The following is a 26,580-nucleotide window of genomic DNA, read 5'->3' on the forward strand; positions in this document are numbered from 1 at the left end:
TAATACAAAATTTATCACTGTGTAACTATTTTAAGTGTAAGCTGAAGCTACATTTTTGATACATTTGAATCTTTGTATAAACATCATCACTATTCAATTCAAACTGAAACTATAAACAAATTAAGCAATGATGCATTTCCCCTCCTCCAGCATCTGATAACCATGACTCTAATTTCTATCTCTATGCAAATTCATTTGGAGAGCTTGGTAACACATTTCTCATCAATGCTATAATCGTAAGCAAACCCCAGAGTGGAAGTCTCATCCGTCTTAAGCATCCATTAAAACTAATGAGAAATAACATTAAAGAGTTAAAATCTTAAATGAACATTTTTTGTTGGAGTTAAGAGAAAATTTTACTCTGTTACCAGGTGCAATTACAAGTATATACTTGCTTGAAATTGCCATACTGGATTTCTGCTGAGAGAGATATAATATTTTTCAAGTATATGTAAATATTTATATTTTCAAGATAATAAACACCTCAGTTAGATATAAAAATATCTAACTGGAAAAAAGAAATATAAAACAAAATTTTCTACTCAAATATCAAGGACCCTGAATTGAGTTCACATTCCTTACAGACTACGTGTTCATAGCTATGATATCTTACTTCTAGAATCAACCAACGAAAAAAGAGAAAACTAATGGAAAAGAATATTGTATAAAAACATACAAGCCACTCTCTATAAATGCCCCTAAATACAGCAGGATATGGAAAATGCAGGAACAATGGAGGTTTCGTAATCCAGTTCTATATATGGAAACACTTGTGACTTCTTTCCCAACTCTCCTCACCCTCACCTCCCAAAAAAGAAAATTATGAATAGTAGAAATAGCCAAATTAATTTGTTACTTACAAAGTATATGAAAGATTGACTTTAAGGTCACCATTCTTGCATGAATTTTTAAACAATGACTCCATAGAACAGATGAATAATGTTAAGTCTCCTTTCATCCAGCACTGTATGTTCCAGTTTGCACCTGAATTGAAAACAAACATTAAATTCAAAAAATGATTTTGAACAACTCAGTGAAAGAGAAGAGCTAAATTGAATTTATCAGTGTTCTCATACAACTCCTACTGCCCATTCTGGGAGGAAATACAGCAAGCTCTAACCATATGATGTTTGCCCAAGTCATTTCTTCAGTTTCCTATTTTGTAAGGCAAAAAGCAATTAATTAAATTCTTGCTTCCCAAACTTGTCTTTAGTCCAAAATTACCTAAATTGAACAAAAGATCTCAAAATTCATCTAATTCAATTCACTCTCACTTTTTCAGATTAAATACTAAAGAATAATCAAATCAAGAGGTATAGTTATATCTGACTTAAATAAAAGTACAGTGAATAATTCAAATATGAACTGTGACGCACATCTTAAATTTTCATTAGCATAACACAATGGGCCCCATATACAACTGATGGAAATGCATTTCCCTGAACACTGAAAATCTTACCAGACATTGGTAAATATAAATCATAAGTAATTCATCATTTACAAGGCAGAGATTAAAGGTCATGACTAACAAGACAAAACCAGAAAGATTTCCATCTATAGGGACTTTGTAACATCGTAAACAACCTACTTGGAGGGATAAATAAGTTAAAATCCTCAGTAATTTGGTCACAAACCTAAGCCATTCAATTATTGGCCCTCCTTTATAATACAAATTCAAAATATATGATATCATAATCATTCCTTTCCATAATTGAAGAAAAGGCTAATACAGTTTACCATTTCAAGACTCAACATTAATAATGTCTTTGTTTACTTAATGATCCTTAGATTGGCTAAGTGTCCCTACAAATCTTATCGTATTTTATTTCTGTATGAGGGCTTGAACTCAGGGTCTGGGTGCCGTTCCTTAGCGTTTTCACTCAAAGCTGGTGCTCTACTACTTGAGGCACAGCTGCTCCACTTCCGGCTTTGGGGGGGTTAATTTGGAGGTAAGAGTCTCACAGACTTTTCTGCCTAGGCTTCTTACAATCATGATCCTCAGATCTCAGCCTCCTGATTATTTATAATTAAAAGCTTGAGCCACTGGTGCCCTACCTCCCTACAAGTTTTTAGAAGATTCATTTAAAAGAAATGTAATGTCTATGAACTGAGTTGAAATCTCTGAGAGTTATTCCTACTAACCTAATTTTAAAACCTAACCGTTTTCTGTTTCTTAAGTTTCATCCTTATTCCTAATCTGATTTCAACATGCTGGAGAATTCCTGGCATCTAGTCAATAATGTTGAGACCTTGTGAGACTTTCAGGGACATATAGAAATATGAGGGGGGTTGTTTGCTTTTTTCTTTTTGGAAAAAGAGTCTTGCTATGTAGCCTGGGTTGGCCTGTCACCCTGATCCTCCTGCCTCAGCCTCCAGAGTGATGTCTGGACAGCCACCACTGTGCCCCGCTGGAGATATTTTTTTAATTAGAATTGAGGAGAGAGGGCTGTGAGCAACCTGTAGAGGCCAGAGCTGCGATTAAGCAACCCACTCAGAGATCAGCCCCCTAAAACCAAGAATCCAGACCAAAATGTCAATAGTGATTAAATTCTGTTCAGGAGTGCAATATTTACCTGTCTACTTTCATATAGTGGGGCACACTAGATGATGGAGGCAATTGACTCTGCTCTAAGAGTTGAGAACAATTTTTGCTTATACTTTCAGATTCAGATTTCTTCAATAAAGAAGGTACATTTAGAATGCATTATACCTAAAATAAGAACTAAAATCCTTGATTTAAAATATTTCATTTTAGAGAGATTTCCTATTTGAACCAATCACTACTATTATTCAAGGGTGTTTTAATATTTAAGTATTTCAGTAGTATTATCAGTAATATAATATTTTACCTATATAATAAGAATATAGCATCTCTATTCTCTCTCAAAGGAAACTGAGAAGTCTATGAGAAATGTACATAATGTAAATACAGTTTCCTCATTGCTTTTTTATAGGATATAAATGATTCGGGCTTTATTTTTTGATCACCTGATGCATCCTAATTTTATGACCAATAGTAAGTGATAACATTTTGTTATTTTGTTATCATTTAGGATAACATATCCATTAAGATATTTATCTCATAAAAGTTGCAGAAAATTAAAGACGTTTGTTCAATACAGATAGAGCACAAGAGTTGATGCTTAGGACATTACTTACCTAGTTGTTGCAAAACTGAAGAATTTGTTGTTGAATCCACTGCTTTCCTTTCAATGTTGTTCATACCTAAAGAGCAGTTTTTATCTTGCCCACTCCCAAAGTAACAATAGAGAGTTGTGTTGGATCCGTCAGAGATGTAGGCACCACTAGATTTAAGCCCATCTTCCTCAGTTGCCTCATAGTCTACACTCATATTTGATGTGTTCTTTGAGATTCCATCAGGCAAGAGGATGCAGTTGTTGGTTACATTTTGTGGCATGCAGAACAATTGAAATTTCCAGGGAGTTACTGGATATGCCAAATTAAATGCAGTTATCGCATAAAGAAATTCTGTTAGGATAGCAAAAAGATAAAGAAAAGGAATCATTTTGACTAAAATGTAATTAGAAACAACCTGATATAAAAGCATGTTGTACTCTGTGACACTTAACTTTCCAGTTGCTCAATCAGTGCCCAAAGAATAGGTGCATGGTTACATCATACTATGCATTATTGACTGAAAAAACTCCATTGGCAGCTCCTTTTGAAAATGCACACATATTTTTTCCTTATTAAGCTAACATATTTACATTTTTGGAAAGAAAATTAACACTAAATCTTTTGGCCTTTCTTTCCTAAAGTAAAATTACGTTAACTTACAGAATAACTGGGAAATGTGCAGATGTGTTTTATTTATTTATTACAATACTGTTTAAACTCAAGATGTTAACTTGGTAGGCAGGAGCCCTACTAGTTGAGCCATATTCCTAGTCTTTTCTTACTTTTCAAACAGGGTCTCACACTTTTCCCCAGAATCAATCTGAACTGTGATCCTCGTACCTATGCCTCTGCCCAGCAAGGAATATAGGTTTCTGCCACATATCAAACTTAATCCCCATCCTATTCCCCAGCTGCCCTCAAACCACAATCTTCCCAAAGTCCACTTCCCCAGTAGCCGAAATCAGACATGTACTACCACCTCCAGCTCTAGATATACAATTATATAAGTAAACATGAAAGTGTTCTTATATTGATTAAAGAGATTAATTAGTTAATATTGTTTCATTGAACACTTTTGGAGAGAGTTTATTTTTGACTCAAGAAAACTAGTCTCCTGAATCTACCCAGAATGTTCCGGGTAGAAGATATAACATTTGACATTATGTAGGACATTCCCTAACTCACTCTCCAAAAAACTATGCAAATAGACCTTTCCTGGAGACTTCGAATGCAAATTCTGTTTCAAATGTAAAGACCAGTGATAAGGTAAAACCCAGAATTCAGCATTAACTGATCTCCCTTTCTTTCTAGATGTATGGGCAGATGAATAAACACTGATATCAGCATCTCTGAATAGATCCACCTGAGCAGGTGACTGCTTCACATTGGCATGACGGTGTGCTCTGCTTGTGATTGGAAGCTCTGAAGCTCTACTTGGCATTTTCTTTCCTCCAAGGAGGGCTCATCATTCAAACGTGACCAATCTGATCAAATATTGTGGGTCTCGCTTACTTACAGAGGGTCATCTTTGTCTGAATCCAATGGTTATTGGAGGGTTTTGTTATTTGGCAAGGGGAAGGGAGTTCCTGGCTTTTTATTCTTAATAGTCCTTAAACAATATTCATGAAGAGAATGAATACTTAGAACTGTGCCTCCAATGATGTAGGACAGTATGTCATTATACATTTGTCAAAAATCAACCACTGTGTGAGAGTGAACCCCTGTGTAAACTAGAGACTTGGGATGATAATAACCTATCACCATAGGATTGTTCACTGTGCCATTATAGTGGGGGATGAAAACATCAGAGGAGGGTATAAATATGTGAAAGTAGGAAATGCATGGGAAATCACTGCACCTTCTTTGAAATCTTGCTGTGATTTGCAAAATAAGGTCTATTAAAAATGAAAGGAAACAAATTAGAAAAGAATCAATTCGTAAATGTAATTTTATAACAGGAAAGGAATACATGTAAAAATATTTAAATGATGTACAGGTAATGATCAGTGTTCCATTTCAAAATACTTCTATACATATAAATTAATATAAATATGTACAGATGCAAATACTAAAACCAGAAATCAACCTATCACTGTTGTGCTCTTGATGAGGAAAATTAGACATTGTGACACCACCCAAAACCAATCCTTATTACATCCATGTTTCTTTGGACTTCAATTTTGACATATCTTTCTAAATCTGCTACCAAAAGGTATTATTCTTTTTAGCTACACATGGAAGGTTCATTAAACTGAATTAAAATTAGCTTAAAATTCTAAAGGCATTGAAATCTAAAATGAAAAGATAAACTTCATACCCAGCAATAATTGAGTCAGGATGATTAAAAAATAACCATTTTGTTTACATATTTCCTTTGTAACTGATGTTTCTTTCACTCAGAATGAACCCTAAACAGAAAGCGGTTTAAGCCTTCATTCGAAGGCATATGTTTCAAGTATCAGATAATACACAATCCCTCTTCTGATTTATAAGACAGTGGAGCTATCTTAGGTATTTTCTGTAGAGATGCATATGGCTTCAATGAGAAAGAGTGGATTGTACAGGAAGAATCATAGGGAAGCATATTATATGAACACCTTGAATTGAAGTAGCAGAAGAGATAGATCAGAACTAGTGGACACAGAAGTAATAGATGTCAGATAAAGTAAACTTTATTAAAGATGACCTGACTTTAATTCCAAAACGTTGGAAGTAAAACTAAATTAGATGATTCAAATTTAACAAAATCAGAGCTTGGTATTTAACTCAATAAGAGAAAGAACAATATGGTGCAACATGACTCTCCAGTGGTCAACCCCATGCAGAAGTCTACAAGAAACGCACATAAAGACAGTTTTTATTAGGAATTATTTACTATTTTCATCATCTGATAAATCCTAATTTTATTAATTTAATTATTGTTTTAATGTTTTTATTTCAGTACTTGCGCTTAAAATCCTGGCCTGGTGCTCTTGATTGGCTTTTTTGCTCAAGAGTGGTGCTCTACCACTTGAGCCACACTTCCAGCTTTTTGCTGACTCATTGGAGATAAGAGTCTCCTCATTATTATGATCACAAACATTTTTAATCATAAATGCATATGGGATTTCCTAACTAGAAAAAGGAAATTATGTTAGTCAATAGAAGAAATAGCAGCTTGAGGGTAAAATTTCTACTTTACATTGGCATTATTATAGTAAACGACTTACCCCAATGTAAGAAAATCACATAGTATTTTTGCCAGGTCATCTTACTGCAGAGATGTGCACCTGAAAAAACAGTATATCAGAAACAGAATATCATACATGTAAAAACCCAGTGTGCACACTACGTCAGGCAAAAAGGGGAAAGGTTATAAGTAAGTCCTTAAATTTTAATCTTATAATATCAATATTGATATTGACTGATATCAGGGAAGTATTTCACATTAAATTGTAAGATACAGATTTATTGCTATGCACATGTTATATGACACAGTAAAAAGTCAAGCCACATAATAAAAAAAGCACTTGATGGTCTATTATTCCATGCAAACTAGGACAAGTATCAAAGAAAAAGCCTCAACTTTAAACCACGTTCATGTAATAGCTAATTCAACATCATTAATACTGCCAGCTCTATATTTTTACTTTCATGCTCAATGCTGAAGACTCTTATTTTTTTTAAGATTTTGTCTTTTTTAAGTTTATCATGTGCAGGTTTTATTTATTTGTTTCAGTCATTCAGTGTGTTTACTGTTAGATTTATGGGCACATTCTAGTTACCACAAATGAAGGAAACCCTGAGCCTGTTTCTTTCATTCTGGCTTACTTCACCAGATATAATATTATTGATACATATTATTTTCCAATTTTCATTTCCTTACAAATGCTACAATATCGTTCTTCTGATGGATGAGTAGAATCTCACTATATAATATATATATGTATATATATATATCATATTTTCTTGATCCATTTGTCCACTGGGAGACATCTAGGTTGATTCCATATCTTGACTATGGTAAACAATGTTGCAATAAACATGGTTGTGCGGGTAGCTATAGTTTGGCCTGGTTTGTGGTCCATGGGATAATGCCCAGGAGTGGAATTGTTGGGTCATAGGGAAGCTTTATGTTTAGTATTTTAAGGAACCTCCAAACTGCTTTTCAGAACAAGTTTGAACAAGTTTACGTTCCCACCAACTGTGTAACAGGATTTCCTTTTGGTCACATTCCTGCCAGCATTTGTTATTGTTAGTTTTCCTGATAATGACCGTTCTGTCTTTTTATAATACTGCAAACTCAAATGCTTATAGCACTGGTAATTGTTGTATATATATTTCCAACAAAAAGGGAGACATTTTACAAAGTACTGTCAGAAACCTATTAATTATTTAGAGATAAGGTAATGTTCACATGGGATAGTTATCAAAGTAGCATAGGGAAGTCTAATATGAATTAATACATCCAAATCCAGGGATCAATTCAGAAATTAGGTTTGCCATAAAATCTATGAAATATATCACACATAAGATTATTTGTACTGCTACATCATGAATTAAAATAGCTCTAAAGTTGGACTGTCCTGAGCTTGGTCTTGTACTGAGATCCTATACCATCCTGATGTTTCAGTCTTTTGGGGGGAACACAAATCTATGACAAAAACACAATATCGGGTAAGAACCCCTGAATTCAGTATTAGCAGAAACATTGGAAACAAAATCTAGCTCTTGTAATCAGCTCTAGGACACTGTGACCAAATAGATCCGTTTGCATCTGGTTCCTCCTCTACATATCAGGTTGTTGGATAATCCCTAAAATCCCCTTTGGGGTTACCTACACTTCTGAGTAATTTTATTTTAAAATAGAAATCACACCTTTATTACAAAAGTTATTTTAAATTATTGAGAAGGATCTGTAACTCATAACAAAGATGGCACCCAGTGATGCCTAAACAAGAAAAGGAGTGTGATTGCTTATTTTACGATTTACAAACTCTCAGGGGAAAATGAATGAGCGTGTACAATCTGTAGCCCAGCATAAGCGTTTTCAAACAGTCAGCTTTTCATCAGAACTCGGGTCCCTCTTCACTGATGTCATAACATTACCTTATGATCCTTAGAATTGGGTTTAGTACATAGATGTCTCATGATCTACGTGATATAATTGCCTAAAATGTATGCAAATTCCCTGTTTTTTTATGGTACTTGTTATTGATATTAAAATTTTTCCTAACAGAAACCCAAGGGCAGGTTTCATAACTGGGATAATTTACTTAAATAACAATTTAAGTACAAATCACATTTATGCATGTTATTTGAATTCAAATGTAACCGTTTAACAAAATAAATGTGATTCCAATCTAATATCTTAGGTACAACATACCACTGGACTGATTTGATTAAACTAATGATGTGTAATTCAGTCCTAAAGTCAATATGGCTCACATTTGACTCAACTTATCAGCTAAGAGGCCAAAGAGATCTGTTGTTTACTTTAAATAAGACAATTGTGTCTTTATTTAATGTTTTAGGCAAAGCACAAGCTATTCTAATTATTAGGATCCTAGCCGACAGGTTCCATTATTTTCAACAAAGCAACAATCATAAATGTAAAATGGGCTCAGATATAACCTTGAAGAGACTATGAAAAACATGATCTCATACAGCTTCAATGAGGGAGAAATTTATACATACTCCAAATTGTTCCCAAAGCAATATCAGGAGGTTCACAAAAACATTTGTAGAAAACAAATGGTAGAAATTTTTAAACTACAATTTTAAAAAAATCAAGCAAAGTGAAAACTAATAATACAAAATAAAAAATAAGTCTAATGCATCAAGCATCTTTTTATTTGAATATGCTTCATAAAGATGAGCCATAATTTTCTCTAAATTTTCCTGGAATCAAATAAATTTGCAGAGTATTTAATATGAAAGGTATAAATAATCCTAACCCCAAGAATACTTGAGACTCTAATTCATTTCATAAGGTATCAGGAATAGTGTCATAGCTTCGTGGGATATAAAAATTCAACCATTTATCATTCTCTACTGTGAATATCTTATTCTATTCTACCATCATCGCTTCTTTTGACTATCAAAAGAAGCTCTTATTTATTCTCTGCACTTCTGCCCTATTCCCCAATTTAGTCTGTCCTTAAACAGCAGTCATATGATCTTGATACTGCATAAATCAGATCATATGAATATGAATGTATGGGTGAATGATAGCAATGGATAGCAAGGTATGACTCTTGGGATATCTTCTAACGTGGGCTGATGGCATCATACCAAGACAAAAGTTAATGAAAACAATTCTATTATCCACATAAATGGTTCTTTTAGAATCTAGCTTAATACCAAGAAGCACTTCAGAGCATTGATTCTTTTTTTTTCTTTGCCATATGCATTTTATTTTTTAATATATATATATATTTATTTTAAAGACAGAACATTGATTCTTAACTACGTTTGGAACTCTTCAGTTATTACAATTAATATTAAACAAAAGAAAATTCAAAATCCATATTCCAGTAAATGATCATAATATAGATTTTTTTAGAGGCGGTCAAATTGTCTCATTTCCATCATTGATGATTATTTGTGTTACATTCATTTCTCAAATATTCTTAAATATAAAATTGAGGAATCTCAATCAGTCCCCGAACTAGTGTTTATACAGGGAAAAAATTATCCATAGCTTGCTCTAATGGTTTAAAAAGTATCTGAGCCTGTACAAAAGTTTGAGTAAGGAAAGCAGTTCTCATCATTCCATCACCTTGATTAAAAAGTGAAAAAAAAAAAAAAACTCAAAGAGCCTTATCTGCCACTACTACTTTTTGCATTCTCTCACTGTTAAAGAAACTAATACTTAAGTAAATTTAAGTACAAGTTAAATTCATGCTTCCTATTTAAATATAAATGCAAGTGTCAACTCTTTAACAAAATTAATGCGGTGCCAATCTAATTCTAACTTATAATTTACTTTTGACTTTTGTACCACTCCTGGGGCTGGAACTCTTTGGCTTTCTGGGGATTAACTGGAGATGAGAGTCTCATGGACTTTCCTGCCTGGACTGGCATTGAACAGCAACCCTTAGATCTCAGCCTCTTAAGTAGCTAGGATTACAGGTGTGAGCCAGCTGTAAAAGTTTACTTTTATTTCTCTAGCTAGAATAGAAATTGGTCATGTTTTCCCATCAAGAAGCTATTAAAGGGTTAAATTACTTTGAAAATCAAAAACAAAATCCTCATCCATCACCCTAGCATGAGTATTTCTGACTTTGGAAATGTAATTTTAAGTACTTTCGATCCCAATATGATTTTAATGGTATGATCTTGTGACAAAGTAATTCCTAAAACAATGAAGAAGGATATTATGACTCATAGACCTTGGTGTCATAAAGTCAATCAAGTTGAGTAGTCATTTTATTTAGTCACCTAAATGTTTTACATAAACTAACTTAAATATTTACTAAATGTTTAATCTAAATCACTATAAAAGAAACTGGAGACATAATAATTAAGAACCTTTAGCTATAAGAAATAACATTCTTTTATGATATTTTTACATACCAAAGTATTTTTTACTAATATGAATGAATAAGAAACATCAGATGTAAGATAGCCAGGTGGACAGATTTCCTCTTCCTCCTAAGATAACTTCAGCATAATTCTCAGAAAGAAATGATTTAAATAAAATGTTTTATCTAAACTCTAAATTAATGTCCATAAGGTTTTGGACTAAAATATTTAATGAAGAGAAAGTATAAAACAGTTAAATAGATATCTTTTAATTTATTTTTCCCCCAGGGCCTTGCGTGCACCAGGCGGGCGCCCTTCCACTGAGCTAAACCCCCAGCCCTAGATATCTTTTTTAATAGTAGAAAAAATGGTGATATGTATTAAAAAATCTGTTGGTGCCTAGTATTTAAAAAATTACAACTACTTAGAAAGAAGGATAAGGCATTACTTCTAGTTTGAGATAGCTGATTCCAGAGAGGACATTTGATGAATGAGGACAAATGTGAAGCACATTCTAAATATTGTAGAAGATTCTCAAAGAACCTGGGGTTAGTAGAAACAAAGGTCACCCACTGAGATGACCTTCAAAAATAACAAAACATTGATTTGTAAGTTTCGAATCATATCAGTCAAGAGAACAAAAAGCAACTTGCCTAGCAGACTGGTTTTTGTTGTTGGGGGTTGGTTGGTTGATTGGTTGGTTTGGTGTTGGTACAAAGGCTTGAACTCTGGCCAGGGCATTCACTTTAAGCTCCTTTTTTTTTTTTTTTTTTGGTCGGTCGTGGGGCTTGAACTCTGGTTCAGGGCACTGTCCCTGAGCTCTCCAGCTCAAGGCAAGCGTTCTTACCACTTAGGCCACAGTGCCACTTCTGGTTTTCTAGTGGTTAGTTGGAGATAAGAGTCTCACTAACTTTCCTGCCCGGGCTGGCTTTGATCCACAATCCTCAGATATCAGCCTCCTGAATAGCTAGGATTAAAGACATGAGCCACGGGCACCCAGTACTTTTTAAATTAAAGCTTTTTTAAATTAAAACTCGGGCTCTACCACTTGAACCATAGCTTCACTTACAGATTTTTTTACTCGTTCGTAGGAGGTAAGAATGTCACAGACTTTCTTGCTTTGGTTGGTTTCAAACCTGGATCCTCAGACCTCAGCCTCCTGAGCAGCTAGGATTATAGACATGAGGTAGTGCCCAGCTCTAAAAGACTGCTTTTTATCGATTATTCTTTCATATCCTGATGGGTCCATAAGAAAGCCTTTTCTCCCCAAATCAGACCTACAACTACACATAATACGAGCCTTGTTCACTAGAAAAACACTTGATGTCTCCTAGATAGGTCTAATATGATTAATGTGCCATAATTTAATATCTTACTACTGATAATACCAACTGCAATTACTGTGTGTGACAACGTGTTTTCTCCCTAATACACACACACACACAACTATATATGGGTATCATTTATTTTTTTCCATGTTCTATAGACTAACCACTTCGATCCATAAATTCTCTGGACATATTCAAAAATACAATTGTTGGGCTATCACATGTTTACACTTTCTTAGTTGTCAGTTTAAACACGAAATGACAGCTGCCAGCTAAGATAAAATGAGAAAATATAGTTCTGAGGAAAACTAACTGGTCTTGTCTTCACAAAACAGATATTAGGGGACAGCTGTTCTTAACATTAACTTCACCTTTTTAAAGCCTATTATAGCCTTAGAATCTCTTCTTGGCTCCATCTTTATAGCCATTATCCAGTACAAGCAGACAAAACATGTATATGATTGTCTCACAAATGTTATAGAAATTACTGACCCAAATATAGGATATGCCAAGTCTGCTCACATTCCCTCATCTGTGCTTGTGATTGGGTTCTTGTGCAAACTCACTCTCACATATATATATATATATACATATTTCTTTATATATTGTGGTACATAATTATGTATTATATTTTAAATATATAATACATATTTTATATTTTATACATAATATAATTATATACTATATTTATTATATTTTACACAATAATATATAAATATAATATATAATGAAACATAAAAAATACTCTTCCCTTGCTCTTCTCTCTACTTTAACTGTCTCTAACCTTCTCTATCTCAATCTTTTATATATAATTAGAATATATAATTGGAATATACATATAAAAATCTTCCTGAGGGCTGGGAAGGTGGCTCAGTGGTAAAGCGCTTGCCTTGCATGCATGAGGCCCTAGGTTCGATTCCTCAGCACCACATAAGCAAAAGGAAAAAAAGCCAGAAGTGGCGCTGTGGCTCAAGTGGTAGAGTGCTAGCCTTGAGCTGAAGAGCTGAGGGATAGCACCCAGGCCCAGAGTTCAGGACCCACGACTGGACCCCCCCCCAAAAAAAAAAACTTCCTGTTTCTCTCTTTCCTTCTCTTTTCCTCCTTTTCTGGCTTGCTGACTGATTCTTTTTACGTTCATTAGTTTTTTTTTCTTCCGTAACACACATGATATAACTTAGTCATTTAATATATTCATTTTGTTCTGCCCTGTTATTTTTTACAGGCACTAGAAGAGTCATATGCTTTGCCCATCATCCACAATAATGTTTAATTCACAGTAAGTGCTTAACAAATACTTGTTGAACAAGTAAATGAATCAAGATGTTGATAATATATGCCAAGATGGTACTAAATGAACATGAAGCAACCTAAAGCCTTTGTATTCTCCTGAATTCATTATTGCTCAAAGTTTATTCATTTTTCCAACTTTGGAAAAGATATGTGTGATAACTTCTACAATAATCCCTAAATGATAAATTCACTTAAAATAACAAAAGAAACCTTGGAATGTAGAAATAGAAAGGAGAAAAAATTATGGGGCAAATAAGGAGGCTATGTGAATAAATAAACATGTCTTAATATCCAGTAATTAAGATAAATAGTAATTGATTAATTATCCAGTGTGAGGCACAGCATATAAGATACCTTAAACATAAGTGCTGTTTATAAGAAATACATCTAGATATCAGGCTGACTACAGGAAGATAGGGAAAAATACAGTTCAAAGTGATACAGCTGAAACAATACACACACACCTGAAAGCAAATGGATGGCAAAATGATTTACTAAGAAGGTACAAACAAAATAGGCTTTAGCAGGGCACCAGTGGCTCATGCTTTGTAATCTTAGCTACTCAGGAGACTGAGATCTGAGGATCATGATTCAAAGCCAGCCCAGACAAGAAAGTCTATGAGACTTTCCAGTTAATCACCAGAAAACTGAAAGTTTTGAGCTGGAAGTTTTGAGCTTCAGCTCAAAGTGGTAGAGTGCTAGCCCTGAGCAAAACAGCTCAGAGACAGCACCCAAGCCCTGAGTTCAAGGGCTGAGAAAAAAAAAAAGAAAGAAAAGAAAATAGGCTTTACTGCAAAAATAAATGGAAGAGGGTAACCCAAAATTGATAAAACCAGAAATACAAAAGTTTAAACGTGTGGAAATATAACATAACCTCCAAATACTATGCATGTCACAATGCCTCAAAATGTACAACATGAGCAAAGAGACAAATGAAGATTATACCAAACTAAGAAGCTTGTGCATAGCAAGGAAACATGAGTAAAGAGACAAACTACAAAATAGTAGAGAATATTTGCAAACTATTCATCCAATCAAGAGATTAATATCCAGAATACAATAATAAATCAAAAATCTCAACAGCAAAAATTAATAATCACAATTTTACATGGACAAATTATTTGAATAGATATTTCTCAAAAGAAGATATACAATATAAATATCAAATAAGAATGAACAGAATAAAGTACATACATAATCTACACTAAAATGTTAAATTGGAATAAGAAGATTAACAAGTTTGATATCCATAGAGCCCTATACCCAAAAGCTATTATGCATCATTTTTAAAGGCAGGGAGAACATTTATGAAAATTGATCATGAGTAAAAACAAAACACATGTTTCTCTGACCCCAGTGTTCATAAAAGAGAAATAAAGTATTTGAATCTTTGCCAGAGCAATAAGGCAAGAGAACAAAATAAAAAGCATACAGATAGGAAAGGGAAAAGTCAAGCAAGCAACTCTTGCTTTCAGATAACATGACTCTTTAGTTAAAAGATGCTGAGGACTCCACAGAAAATTCTTAGACATGATGAACACTTTCAGCAGACAAAAAAGGACATAAAAATCTGCATACAAAAAATCGCTTTTCTATATGTCAATAATGAATAGGCTGAGAAAGAACACAAGAAAACAATTCCATTTCAGGTAGCCTCAAAAAAAAATATCTGTGAACAGGTGAGGCATAGTAACGCGTACCTTCAGTTCAGCTATTCAAGAGGCAAAGGTAGGAGAATCACAGTTAAAGGCCAATCCAGGCAAGAATTTACTAATACCCTATCACAAAAACAAGCCAGGTCTGGTCAGCCACCTCCCTAATCCCAGCTATTCAGGAGATCGGATGATCATAGTTTAAGGCCAACCCTGAAAAAAAGCAAAAGAGTCCAGAAAAGCAAACTAAAACATGTTGGAATTCTTTCCTAGAAAGCACAGGACCCTGCTAGAGAATAAAATAAATAATAATAATAAATAAATAAAACACCTAGAAATAAACCTAAACAAGGAAATAAAAACGTAGGTAATCAACATCCAATGGAAAAAAAGAAAATGTGGTACATAAACACAATGGAATATTTTTATTAATTCATATTTTTGGAAGTCATGGGGTTGGAACTACAGCCTCATGCTCTCTAGGATTCAGCCATAAAGAATAAAATTATGTCATTTTCAGTAAAATAAATTGAACTAGAGATCATCACGTTTAGTGAAATAAGCCAGGCTCAGAAAAACAATGAGACAGATAAAGTAAGACAAATACTGACAACCTGCTATTGGATTAGTAAAGACTTTGGCAGTTGTAAACCTTGCAGTCAGTTTGATAAATTACTGAAAGCAAAAGTTGGATAAGAATAGATTTAAACAAAGGTTTTGTAATTCATAATGTTTGCTTTAAAGGGAAGAAAAGAAATGGCTTAAACACAACAGATTGGTAAGCAAAGCAATCTAAAAAAAGAATTTGTAGTTCTCTTTATACAGTTTTTATTGTATTTCTCTTAAAATAAAAATAAGGTGAAACTACATTGTGATAAGAAAGGAACAGACAAAAAGATTCTGGGAGAAACGATTTTTTTTTTTTTTTGCCAGTCCTGGGCTTGAACTCAGAGCCTGGGCACTGCCCATGAGCTTCTTTTGCTCAAAGCTAGAGTTCTATCATGTAAGCCACAGTGCCAATTCCAGCTTTTTCTGTTTATGTGGTACTGAGGAATTGAACCCAGGGCTTCATGCATGCTAGGCAAGCATTCTACCACTAAGCCACATTCCCAGCCTGGAGAAATGATTTTTGGCAGAGTTCTTTTTCTTGATTAACAAGTAGTGGAGTATTTGTCTTATAGATGTCTGTTAAAAATGACTTGCTGAATGCCAGAAAGTGTCAACGTGTTTTGGGAGGAAGGTTAAAGAGAGGGCACATGAAAGGAGGGATAAGAGCGAACAAAGGCAGTCAGTATATTCATTGTACATCATGTGAAAAATTGAATTACATATCGTGAGGATAAAGATGGAAGGGGACAAAATAAGGATGGAAGGTGTGGCATTGATCAAGATGCATTGCGTTCATAACTGACATATGAAATCACAACTGCTTTATACAAAAACAACTAATCATAATGATAATAATAATAAAAATACTTGTTACATTGTCAACCAATATATTTGTTGTAAGCACTTCAGATATGCTATAGCTCAAAGGATTAAAAATTTTCAGATTAATATGATCATGCATGTGAAAACAGATGTTACTACTGAATCATAAAAATATTTGAAAAATTCCAAACAAAAATGGATCAGATTGGAATACAAACTCCAAAACATGCTAAGTCTGACCAGTAGGTGAACATTTGTGCCTTTCTAACTTAATTAAAATTGGAATTTGTAAATCACACAAAATCTTAAGAATTAAAACCAACCTTAAGCCTTTTCCTTCATTTCTAACTCCACAGGACATTTTTTTAAGTATGAGTGCTTGGCTCTCAGAATAAAGAATATAGTACAATATCTGCCAAAAGACTACTTTTTATTTTTTTCTGGATATCTTTAAATCTTATTTCCAAGACCTCCCAAAGCTATTGCGTTTCCCAAATACAAACTATTCGGTCCTATAACAGTGACCTAAGTGGGAAGAGAGGACTGTGTTTGTCTCAATAAATAAGTTTGAAGGGCAAAGGTCCACATCTCAAAACCACAATGGTACTCCCAAGCCATCAATGACTTGGCTGTGGCCCCTGAGCTCTCAGATCTATCTACAGTTCCAGTGGTTTTCCAGGCATCTCCCGGTCAGGGAGTCTAAGTTCTACTCTCTGTGCAATCAATAAGCAAGTTGCTTAAATCTCTGAGCATCTGCTTCAAAGGAGAAAAGCATCTACTTCTGAGACAGGGAATTAAAATGCCTGAATGACGGATGCCATTCCAGTCCAAGGGTGGAAAGACATCAAAAATAAGTTAAAACATGCTCTTAGGAGTGATTCAAATCAATTCTACTCTCCCAAACTGCACACAAACCGCAGTGTGGGGCAGATTATTTTACTCCAAAGCCAGCTGAAAGAGATAGAAGTACTTCTATGCCTATCTTAACTAGCAATGAATAAGTCTCAAATAATTTTGAAAGCACTAGCAACATCACAAGTAGAGACGGAAACTAGCCTATCTTTCTCTGTTCAAACAAAGTCAAAGGTTTGTGTTTTTGTTTTTCTCAAAAAGGAAGCAAAGTTACATTGACACTTTACAGTACACATTCAGAGTACAACTTGTGTTTCTGTATGTCAATTCCTAATTTCCGGCTTATCTGTTTAGTTAACCTCTGCTATTTTCTGGGATTCATTCCAAGACAATGAAATGTATTACTGGCATCTGTGGTCCTGAGCTTAATTTCAGAGAGGCTCTGAAGTGGTCTGAAACCACTTTTTTAATATTCTGCACACAACTTTATGCTAAAAGGTAACAACAATATTCAGGGGTAGCAATTAAAAGGTGCAATTTTTATTTTTCTCCAAAACAGAACAAAAGCTGTGCCACATTTGTTGTGCATCATTGCAAGTATCGTTTTCAAGTAAACACAGTTCTTTAGGTTAGTATGAGGCAACTTATCTTCACATAGTCCCATGGTGCTGGGTTTCTTACACACGTGTTTTCTCTATAACTTTAGGATGGAAAGATCCTGAGAGCATACAACATAAATACCTAGAATAACCCAAATGCCGAGATCAATACCGATTTGGGGATTTCATGACATTAGCAATATTTATAACAGGTTAAAGAATTAAAGCATTATCCCTTTTTTCATCTGGAAAACACCTTAGATACTACTAAATGAAATAGTCCTAAACAATACTCAGTAATTACCTTAACCTAAATATCTCGTTTGAAAGATGGAGAAATAGAAGTCCAGCCAAAGCACAACATGCTAGTCAGTGAGTGATCCTGCCAAAACTCAGATCTCCCAATCGCAAGTTCAGAGCTCTGAAGAATCATTTGTTTCAATAGATGTGAATACTGTGGACACTTCAGGCAAGCTCTCCCAGGACAAAGAACCCCCTCAGGCATACAAGAAATACAAACAACAACAACCAAGTCCGCGAACTAGCACCTGCAATAACCAGTTCTTTAAAGAGCATCACCCTACCTGTTGTTTCCCAAATGAGTCCTTCAGTTGGGGCCCCCTGTAAGTAAATGCACTAGTTGGGGTTGGAGTTAGGCTTAAGCTGCGGGCTGGGGGGGGGGGGGGGGGGGTGAAGTAGAGGGGAGGCTGGGTTTTTGTCTTTTGTTTTGCTTTTTTGTTTGCTCCGGGGCATGTGTGTGGTGGGAAAGGGAAGCTGAGGTCTAAGCCACCCCCACAACACAAATTTTACCCAAATCCATCCCCTAGGCCCCTGGCTTCCTGATTTACCTGGCTGTCCCTTCCATTTCCAAAGTAGACGGAAGGCCTGGAATAAAGTTACCGGGGTCGGCGTCCTTGCATCCCTCGTCCCCGCCCCCCGTGCACCCCTGTCCCCGCCCCCCGTGCACCCCCATCTCTGGGCTGTAGTAGGTATGCGCTGTTTCCTCATTGCTCCTGGGGGAGCCAGGGGGTCTCCCTGAATCCCACCGGATCTACACAGCCTGGGGGGGTGCTGATCCTTCTGGGGGCCCTGGAAAGCGGACCCACCTCCCCAAATCTCCAGTGGGCTCTGTGCCCGCCAGCACGCGTCCCAACGTGCGACTCTGGCGTGGCGCCGTGCTGGAAGAGGTGGCAGTGCGGGATGGAGGACAGGGAAGCGGGTCCCACCTGGATCCTGGAGTCCGACCTGGACAGAAGCAGAGATGGCGGTGGCACCCGCGCTCCGGTCCCTGCGTGGCGGCGATGGGATGGGGCAGCACCAAACTCCTGGCTGAAGGTGCAGGCAAAGTCGGGAGGGCGGGGCGGCGGCGGAGGAGGAGTGGGGAGGAGGGGCCAGAAGGGAGCGGGAGCCAGGGGGGTGGCGCCCGTCGTGCGCCCCACGACCTAAGTGGCGGTTCCAATTGCAAGTGGAGAGGGAGGCTGCCTATGTGACTGGGGCGACACCGGGGGTCCCTGCCGCGAGTGGGCACAGGTGTCCCCGCGCAGGAGAGGCCTCGGAGCCCTGTGCGGAAAGAGATCCCGACAAGCCCAGCCTGAACTGGTGTCACCAGACCCTCCAGCAGGCAACTGGGCACTGCCACCCTGAGCCAATAACTCTCAGTCTTGAGCTTGGCACTGAGGATCCTCTGTCCCTCCCGCCGCCAGATTTCCAGGCCTTCACTACAGCAGGTGTGTCTAAGGCTGCACTAGAGATGGCACCAATGGAAGGGGTAGAAAAGTGACATGGAAAAAAACCAGCAGTCAAGTAGCTAGTATTTTGCCCGTGCTTGTTAGGAAGAGCGTATTCATGGATCTAGTGATGGGTTGAGCTAATAACTATTTGTTTCTCTTTCCATCCTGAAATTCAATGACATTTGACGTAAAAAGTACAAAAAAAAAAAAAAAACCCTGTCCTTGTACATTCTGACTCCATGCTCAAAGTACAAAGGTATTTTCTTGTTCTCTGATCAAAATGTTCCACTTATTTATTTGTCTTGATTTAATGTATTTTTTATTCTGGATATATTATGTACTCGACAATATGTGAAGTCCAGTTATATTATGCTGTTTGAACTTGGGGTTGGGGGTAGGGGGACAGGCATATAAGTAAGCAATGCAGAAAATACCCAATTGTACCTGGTAATCTGAAAGAAAATAAGGTTATGAAAGAGAGAGAATAAAGACAACGAGACATACCCTAGATTGAGTGGATGGTTGTAATCCAAGGCCTCTGAGAATCAAATTGAACCATCTTTTTCGTTGAGTCACCAGAGACTTGGAGACCACCAAAGCTGGGTAGGGCCAGAACCAAGGTCTTTGGCTCCTTATCCCTGCCACATTTCAAAAGGAAGCATAGTCCTGCATTGCAGAAGGAAGCTTCCCACTTCTGGAATTCTTCATGGGACTTTCCCTCATAGAAATATCCTCTATGACCAATGCTACTTGTTTGAAAAAGCCTGTGGACCTCCAACCATTTGTGGACCAATCATTCAGAAATGTCCATGTCTGTGCACTATAGGAACTTTCTAGGTTAGGCAAAAATAAGTTCAGAAATGCTAACCTTTGGGTTTTCATGAAGCATCAGAAACCAGACAGATAGAAGCATGAACTAGAGTAGAAACACTAGTTTCTCTAAATTATTATGAAACAACAACTGGCTTCTCTGAATGATTATGGGAGAAAAAACACAAAAGAATCCTGCAGAAATAATTCACACAAATAATCTGTGTAAATTAGAACATTTGTTTCCTGGGAAAGCTAGGAAGCCACAGATCAGACTACCACCATCAGCTTAGGGGAAACTTCTTTTTGCTTCTTCCATAGTTCTTTCTCAGCTTGTAGCTGCATAATTCCAGTCTCTGCCTCTATCCCCAATGTATCTTTTCCATGTCTGTGTTATTTTCCAGTCTTTAATGCTAGGATATTTGTCCCTGGATTTAGAGACTATTCCATAACTCAGGATGATCTCAAGATCCTTAATGTGATTACATCTACAAAAGCTCTTTTTTTTTTTTTCCAATCAGGTCAAGTTCAACTTCTAGAGATGAGACAGACATTTTTAGCACAATACAACTACTGGTAAATTATTAGAGCCCAAAATCATTGTCCACTGTGGTATCAAGGTTTCATTCCAGTATTAGTCATCAAAATGATATTAACTCTAAGTATAACTAATCATTCCATTCATTGTAAACAACTAAAAATAAACACAATTAAACCTGTCATTATGAAGAATAATTGCTCTATGGAAATGAAATATTAAGGTTCAAGCCCTTGTCTCATGTTTGAATCACAGGTAATATTTAAAAGTCAAGCATGTACCATTACATGCTACTATTATTATAGAACTGAATCCTACATGGATTTTTTTTTTCTGATGATGTAGTTAATATTGAGCATCTTCCCTGAATCAGGCTCTGAGTCAGGAGCTCCTGGTAGAGTTTATATTCAAGACAACAGCAGTTTTGAATTTCATGCCCTCTGGCACAATGCATGAGGCTCATCTCAGACCTGATAGAGTTGTGAATGAATAAATGAGTAAAATAAATCACTACCAATCTGCTAAACAATTATTACCACATTGAAAAACATCTTTATAATAAGATAGAATTTAGCAGTACAAAACATATTAACACTCTGACTCATTCAGGTTTTTGAGTGAAGGAAAAAAAAAACCCTACAAGGAAACCTTTGATTTGGAAAAAGAAATTAATGAGCCCGCCTAGATTTTCTTTTGAAAAAAAATCAATAAACTGCCTATTTGCACTAATACCTATCCTACTGAGAGCAATCAATCATGACTGAACTTACAGTTACCTAGGGAGAATAAAATATTTTATCCAAGTATTTTGGCTGTTAGTTTCAAAAACATAAATATTGTCCAGTTATTAAGTTAATATTATTGATGCATCACATCTTAAAATGCTTTATGATTTCAATGACCCTATTCTCTCTTAATAAACCTTCTTTCCTCTGATTGCTCTTCTTACCTTTCCCCTCTTGCAATCTTGAACAATCAACCAGTACAATTGGAACCACCAAACTGAGTCAAGTTCACTGACTTATATAGATCATAGAACATCTATCCATGTGCAGTCAATGAGTTGGAATATTAAGACAGTCCAGGAATTAATCCCCTGTCTATTTTGTAAAATTGCCATTTCTGTAAAATAAACCATGGGAAGAGGGCTGGTCTTTCCTTAACAAAAGAACTGAAGCAGGAAATGGTACTCCAAATAAAAATGTAGGTACTATTACCAAGGGTGATGTAGGAAGCACAGATACCCAATCCAATAGATTTTCAGAGAGTATATATTATTCAAGACCATAATCAATTGGCTATAAATTGGAGACATTATGATAGGTAGTCAGGATTGCCCTGGTTCAGTCCAGCTTTACATCTGGAAGGAGCCAAGCCTTCAAAGAAGGAAACGGAAAAAGGCAGAGAGGTATTTCTACCTGTTCATAGAAGTTTTTAGCTCATAACTGAGAAGTTTCAGCCCCTGCCTGAGAGTTTCAGATTGCCTATTCTATCAGTCTGCCTCTCAGTTTTGGACTGGCCTAGTGATTCCCCACAATCAAAAAAAAAAGCCTATTCCTGATGATAAACCTCTCACTGTGCAGTTCCCTTCAGTTCTGTTTTTCTAGTTGTACCATAGTAGACCTTGGTGCCTGAAAGTGGGGCACAGGTACAACAAAAATACAAGTGTGGAAATGCCCTTGGAGTTGAGCAAGGCACAGAAACTGGCAGAAGATGAGAGAAGCCTTCCTTATCTTAAACAGACTCTCAGTGGAAATAGGGATATGAACCTCTCTGCTTCCTAAGGAAACAAGAAACACAGTAGAGAAAACATTGCCTTAGAGAACACATAAAAAACATCATGAGTAGTCTATCAGTTTTTCTACCAGTATGTTGGACAATCAAGTGGTTGCTGGTAAGGACCCAGAAGGGAATGAGAGCTGTGTTACTTGAAGAAGGGTAATGCTTGCTACGTAGTGGCTAGTTTTTTTAGCAGAATCATGCCCTACAGTTATGTGGTCAACAGAACTTGTAAGCAATGAGACTGAACATACAATCGAAAACATTGCCAAGCAAAGTAGTTCAATACCATGTAGGAAAATATGAGAGCACTGAGATAAATAAGGAAATGATTGCTAAACAAACAACAACAACAAAAAAGAACTAGCTCTTGATTTCTAAAGTTCTTGGCTCACCCAGATTCCAATACATGAGAAATTTAAGAGATTCACAGTCAGGAAAGCATTCTGTAAACAAAAAACTTAAAAGTTTGTTGACAGGATGGAAGCATGTTAGAAAGAGTAAGCTAGAGCACATTTGATCTAAGGTTAATATATGTCATTTATGTCAATCTAACAATGAAACCTCTTTGTACAATTAATTTATGCCAAGTAGATGTTTTCTTACAAACAAACAACGCAAAGAAAAGTTTGGCTGGTCAGCCTTTTCCTAATACCTTGGAAAGAGTTTTTTAAATCTGAATATTTAGTTAAACAAAAGGCTTTTTGAAGTGATCAGGTAAGTATAGATTCCTTACAGCCATCCTGGAGCCCCCAAATAGAGGTGAAATGATCTAGAGAAAGGAAACTTTCCTCTGTAGTGAATTCCTCTAATACATTCTAGAAACAACATCTTTATGGATATTTTTTAACAGTAGAAGCAGTTCCAGCTTAAAATTAAAGGAAGCTACAGACTCCAAAAATCTTATAGACAGACACCAAGTTGATAAAACTACTCAGCTTCAGACACAGACCACACCACCCACATATGCACATGTGTACACACATGTGTGTGGGCGGGCACACACACACACACACACACACACACACACACACACACACACACACACAGGACAGGGATGACCAAATCTTTTGGAGGTAGATACATGACTGCATTTTAATAGCCCCATCAGAGAGAATTAAAGAAAAGTAGTTTGGAGAATAAAGCAAGAATCATAGCTCACATTAGACATTGGAAAATGGTCATGATGAAGATATGGCAGCCTTTTCTGTGTAGTGTCTGTGAACCCAACTGAGATCAGTGAATTGAAAAATCATGGAGACAGATTTAAACTAAAATTAAAGGGTAACTTTTTAGTTCTCATAGCCATTAAAAGTAGAATGATGGGGGAGGGTTCTAGGAGAGGGAAAAGTGGGAGAAAATGAGGAACAGGATAAAACTGTCCAAAAAGAAATGTTCTCATTACCTGACTTAGGTAACTGTAACCTCTCTGCATATCACCTTTACAAAAAAATTTAAATTTTGAAAAAAAAAACATAGAATGAGCTGTCTGATGAGCAATGAGATTTTCAACATATTTTCTATGATCAATCAAATTTTTGTTTTTATAAAAATTCATCAATAAAACAATCTGTTGTCCTTTTCAATCAGATTGCCACCTCTAAACCCCATCTATGTACACATTTGCAGCCAGCCATGTGGCTCTGGAAACATATTCCACATGGTATTTGGGGTGCTCATCACCATATCTTCCAGAGCTTTATATTCCATATCCTATAAGTAATCCCTATAATCCTATAAGTAATGCCTCCTGTATTGACATAAGCACACTAATTTCTATCTTTGGAAATTTTTACTTTTTAAAATAATATTTTGCATCCCTCTCAACCAACTCTTTCCCTCATTTTTCTTAAATTTTAGAGAATATATATATATATATATTTAATTTTTTTGACTACATTCTCTCCCCACATTTCTTCTGTTCATTCATCTACTCCCATCCGCTTGGCACCATTCCAACGCTTTCAAGTACCTGTTTCCTGGTGTTTGTTTTGTTGAATTGTGATTTTTGTCGTTCTAAGGAATTACACTGTTGGAGCTCTCCCCTAAATCATTTTGTTTTGTTTAGTTTTGTGGTGCTGGGATGGAACCAAGATTTTTATGCATTCTAGGCAAGCTCTTTGCCCTTGAGCTTTATCCCCTAACAACTGTTCCTTTTTAAAAGAAACTAGATGCTCTTTAGAAATGTTGGAGGGGGGCGGGGCTGGGAAGGTGGCTCAGTGGTAGAGTGCTTGCCTTGCATGCATGAGGCCCTGGGTTCGATTCCTCAGCACCACATAAGCAGAAAAAGCCAGAAATGGGGCTGAGGCTCAAGTGATAGAGCGCTAGTCTACAGCTGAAGAGCTCAGGGACAGCACCCAGGCCAAGTTCAGGCCCCACGACCGACCAAAAAAAAAAAAAAAAAAGAAAAGAAAAGAAATGTTGGAGGGCAATGTTGGATGAAAAAGATGCTAGATTGGAATGATAGTGACTGAGGTCATCCACTTCATCAAATAACCTATGACTTAGGACTGAAACTTCTGAGATTACATGAAGAAGATACGGTCTAAATGATGTGCTTTTCAATAAAGATGTTATGTACCATCGGTCATAGCTTTAATCCAAAATCTTTCCATAGCATAAGCAATTCATCCACCCCTTTGTGGTGGTGACTTTTTATTTTCCCACATCTGTTCTCCATTGTAAAGACAATAGAAAAGATGCATGGATAATGAATGGATGGATGGATGGATGGATGGATGGATGGATGGATGGATGGGACAGATAATACAAAGATACATTATTTCAAGGTGGCTGGGTAAATCTGAAACAGGAAACTTGAAGCCTGTAATTATACGTACACATATATAGCCATGTATAAAGCCATTAGGTATGGAGCACCATCACTCTTCAGGAGTAACTAGAATATACAGATACAGCAAGCTTAGTAAAGTTTCTTTACTAAGTAATGTCAAAAAAGTCTGAAATAAACCTGTAGATGTGAAAGAACTATGCTATTCACATCTAAAACTGTAAGAGATTACACAAACATCAAAATTCATGAGTTATTTGAGACTAATTGGTTATTGAAGTCCTAAAGAATATTAGTGAGCTTTTTATAAATTGTAGTTTTGTAGTTTCTGATTTTTTTTTCCTTTAGAAGGGCAAGTGCGGTGGAGTCATAAGATTGGGATCTCAGACAATGTGATGAGTCTTCAGGAAAGGAATACAGACATACTTAGATTTACTATTTTTAAAATATGGATTGGTAAGTTAGAAAGCTGTTCTATATACAACTAAATCTATTCTCACATTTAAATGTACTAAATTGCATTAGCTGGATCAACAATATAATTGTTTTAGCTAAATAGTGGATCCTAAGACCAAAGGAAATATTAAAAGAGAAAACCTTTTACATAAAAGTGTTTAAAAATTTTTCCAGTTTGGGGCTGGGAAGGTGGCTCAGTGGTAGAGCGCTTGCCTTGCATGCTTGACGCCCTGGGTTCGATTCCTCAGTACCTCATAAGCAAAAAGAAAAAAAAAAGCCGGAAGTGGCGCTGTGGCTCAAGTGGTAGAGCACTAGCCTTCAGCTGAAGAGCTGAGGGACAGTGTCCAGGCCCAGAGTTCAGGCCCACGACTGGACCAAAAAAAAAAAAAAAAAAAAAAAATTTCCAGTTTACCTGACATGCTATTAGCAGATAATCAGCAGGCTCACTTATTTGAATAAATACTAGCTAATCCCTCTGACTACACCAGAAATACACTAACAGGGAAAGTTCAGAGCAGGTAATAGTAACACCAATTTAACGAAAACCTAAGATCATTTTTTTCCATATGAAACACAAACAGTACCCCTAAAATACATTCCATTTTCACAAGGTAAGATAAAATAGCTAAAAAGCAATGAAAGAAAGGAAAATGAAGAATAAATAAATGTGGATGTTTGCA

General features: G+C 36.2%; 1 protein-coding gene across 4 annotated transcripts in view; it reads right to left on the reverse strand.

The window, feature by feature from the left end:
- Lepr (leptin receptor) overlaps positions 1–19,124 on the reverse strand; it is a 71,676-nt gene extending 52,552 nt beyond the window's left edge. For 2 of the 4 annotated variants that reach the window (XM_042676156.1, XM_042676133.1), the window contains exons 1-4: positions 19,023–19,124; positions 6,348–6,407; positions 3,160–3,489; positions 861–984 (exon numbers count right to left, since the gene is read on the reverse strand). In XM_042676156.1, coding sequence (XP_042532090.1) covers positions 861–984; positions 3,160–3,489; positions 6,348–6,387 — 494 coding nt within the window. In that variant the 5' untranslated portion in view covers positions 6,388–6,407; positions 19,023–19,124. Of the gene's footprint in view, positions 1–860; positions 985–3,159; positions 3,490–6,347; positions 6,408–18,380; positions 18,407–18,902; positions 18,974–19,022 lie in introns of those variants that run through there. The other 2 variants (XM_042676148.1, XM_042676141.1) reach the window with 2 other exon arrangements.
- Between the last annotated feature and the right edge of the window lie 7,456 nt (positions 19,125–26,580).

The sequence above is a fragment of the Dipodomys spectabilis genome, unplaced genomic scaffold, assembly GCF_019054845.1.
Source record: "Dipodomys spectabilis isolate Male_0828 unplaced genomic scaffold, ASM1905484v1 ptg000002l, whole genome shotgun sequence".
NCBI classification, from domain to species: domain Eukaryota; kingdom Metazoa; phylum Chordata; class Mammalia; order Rodentia; family Heteromyidae; genus Dipodomys; species Dipodomys spectabilis.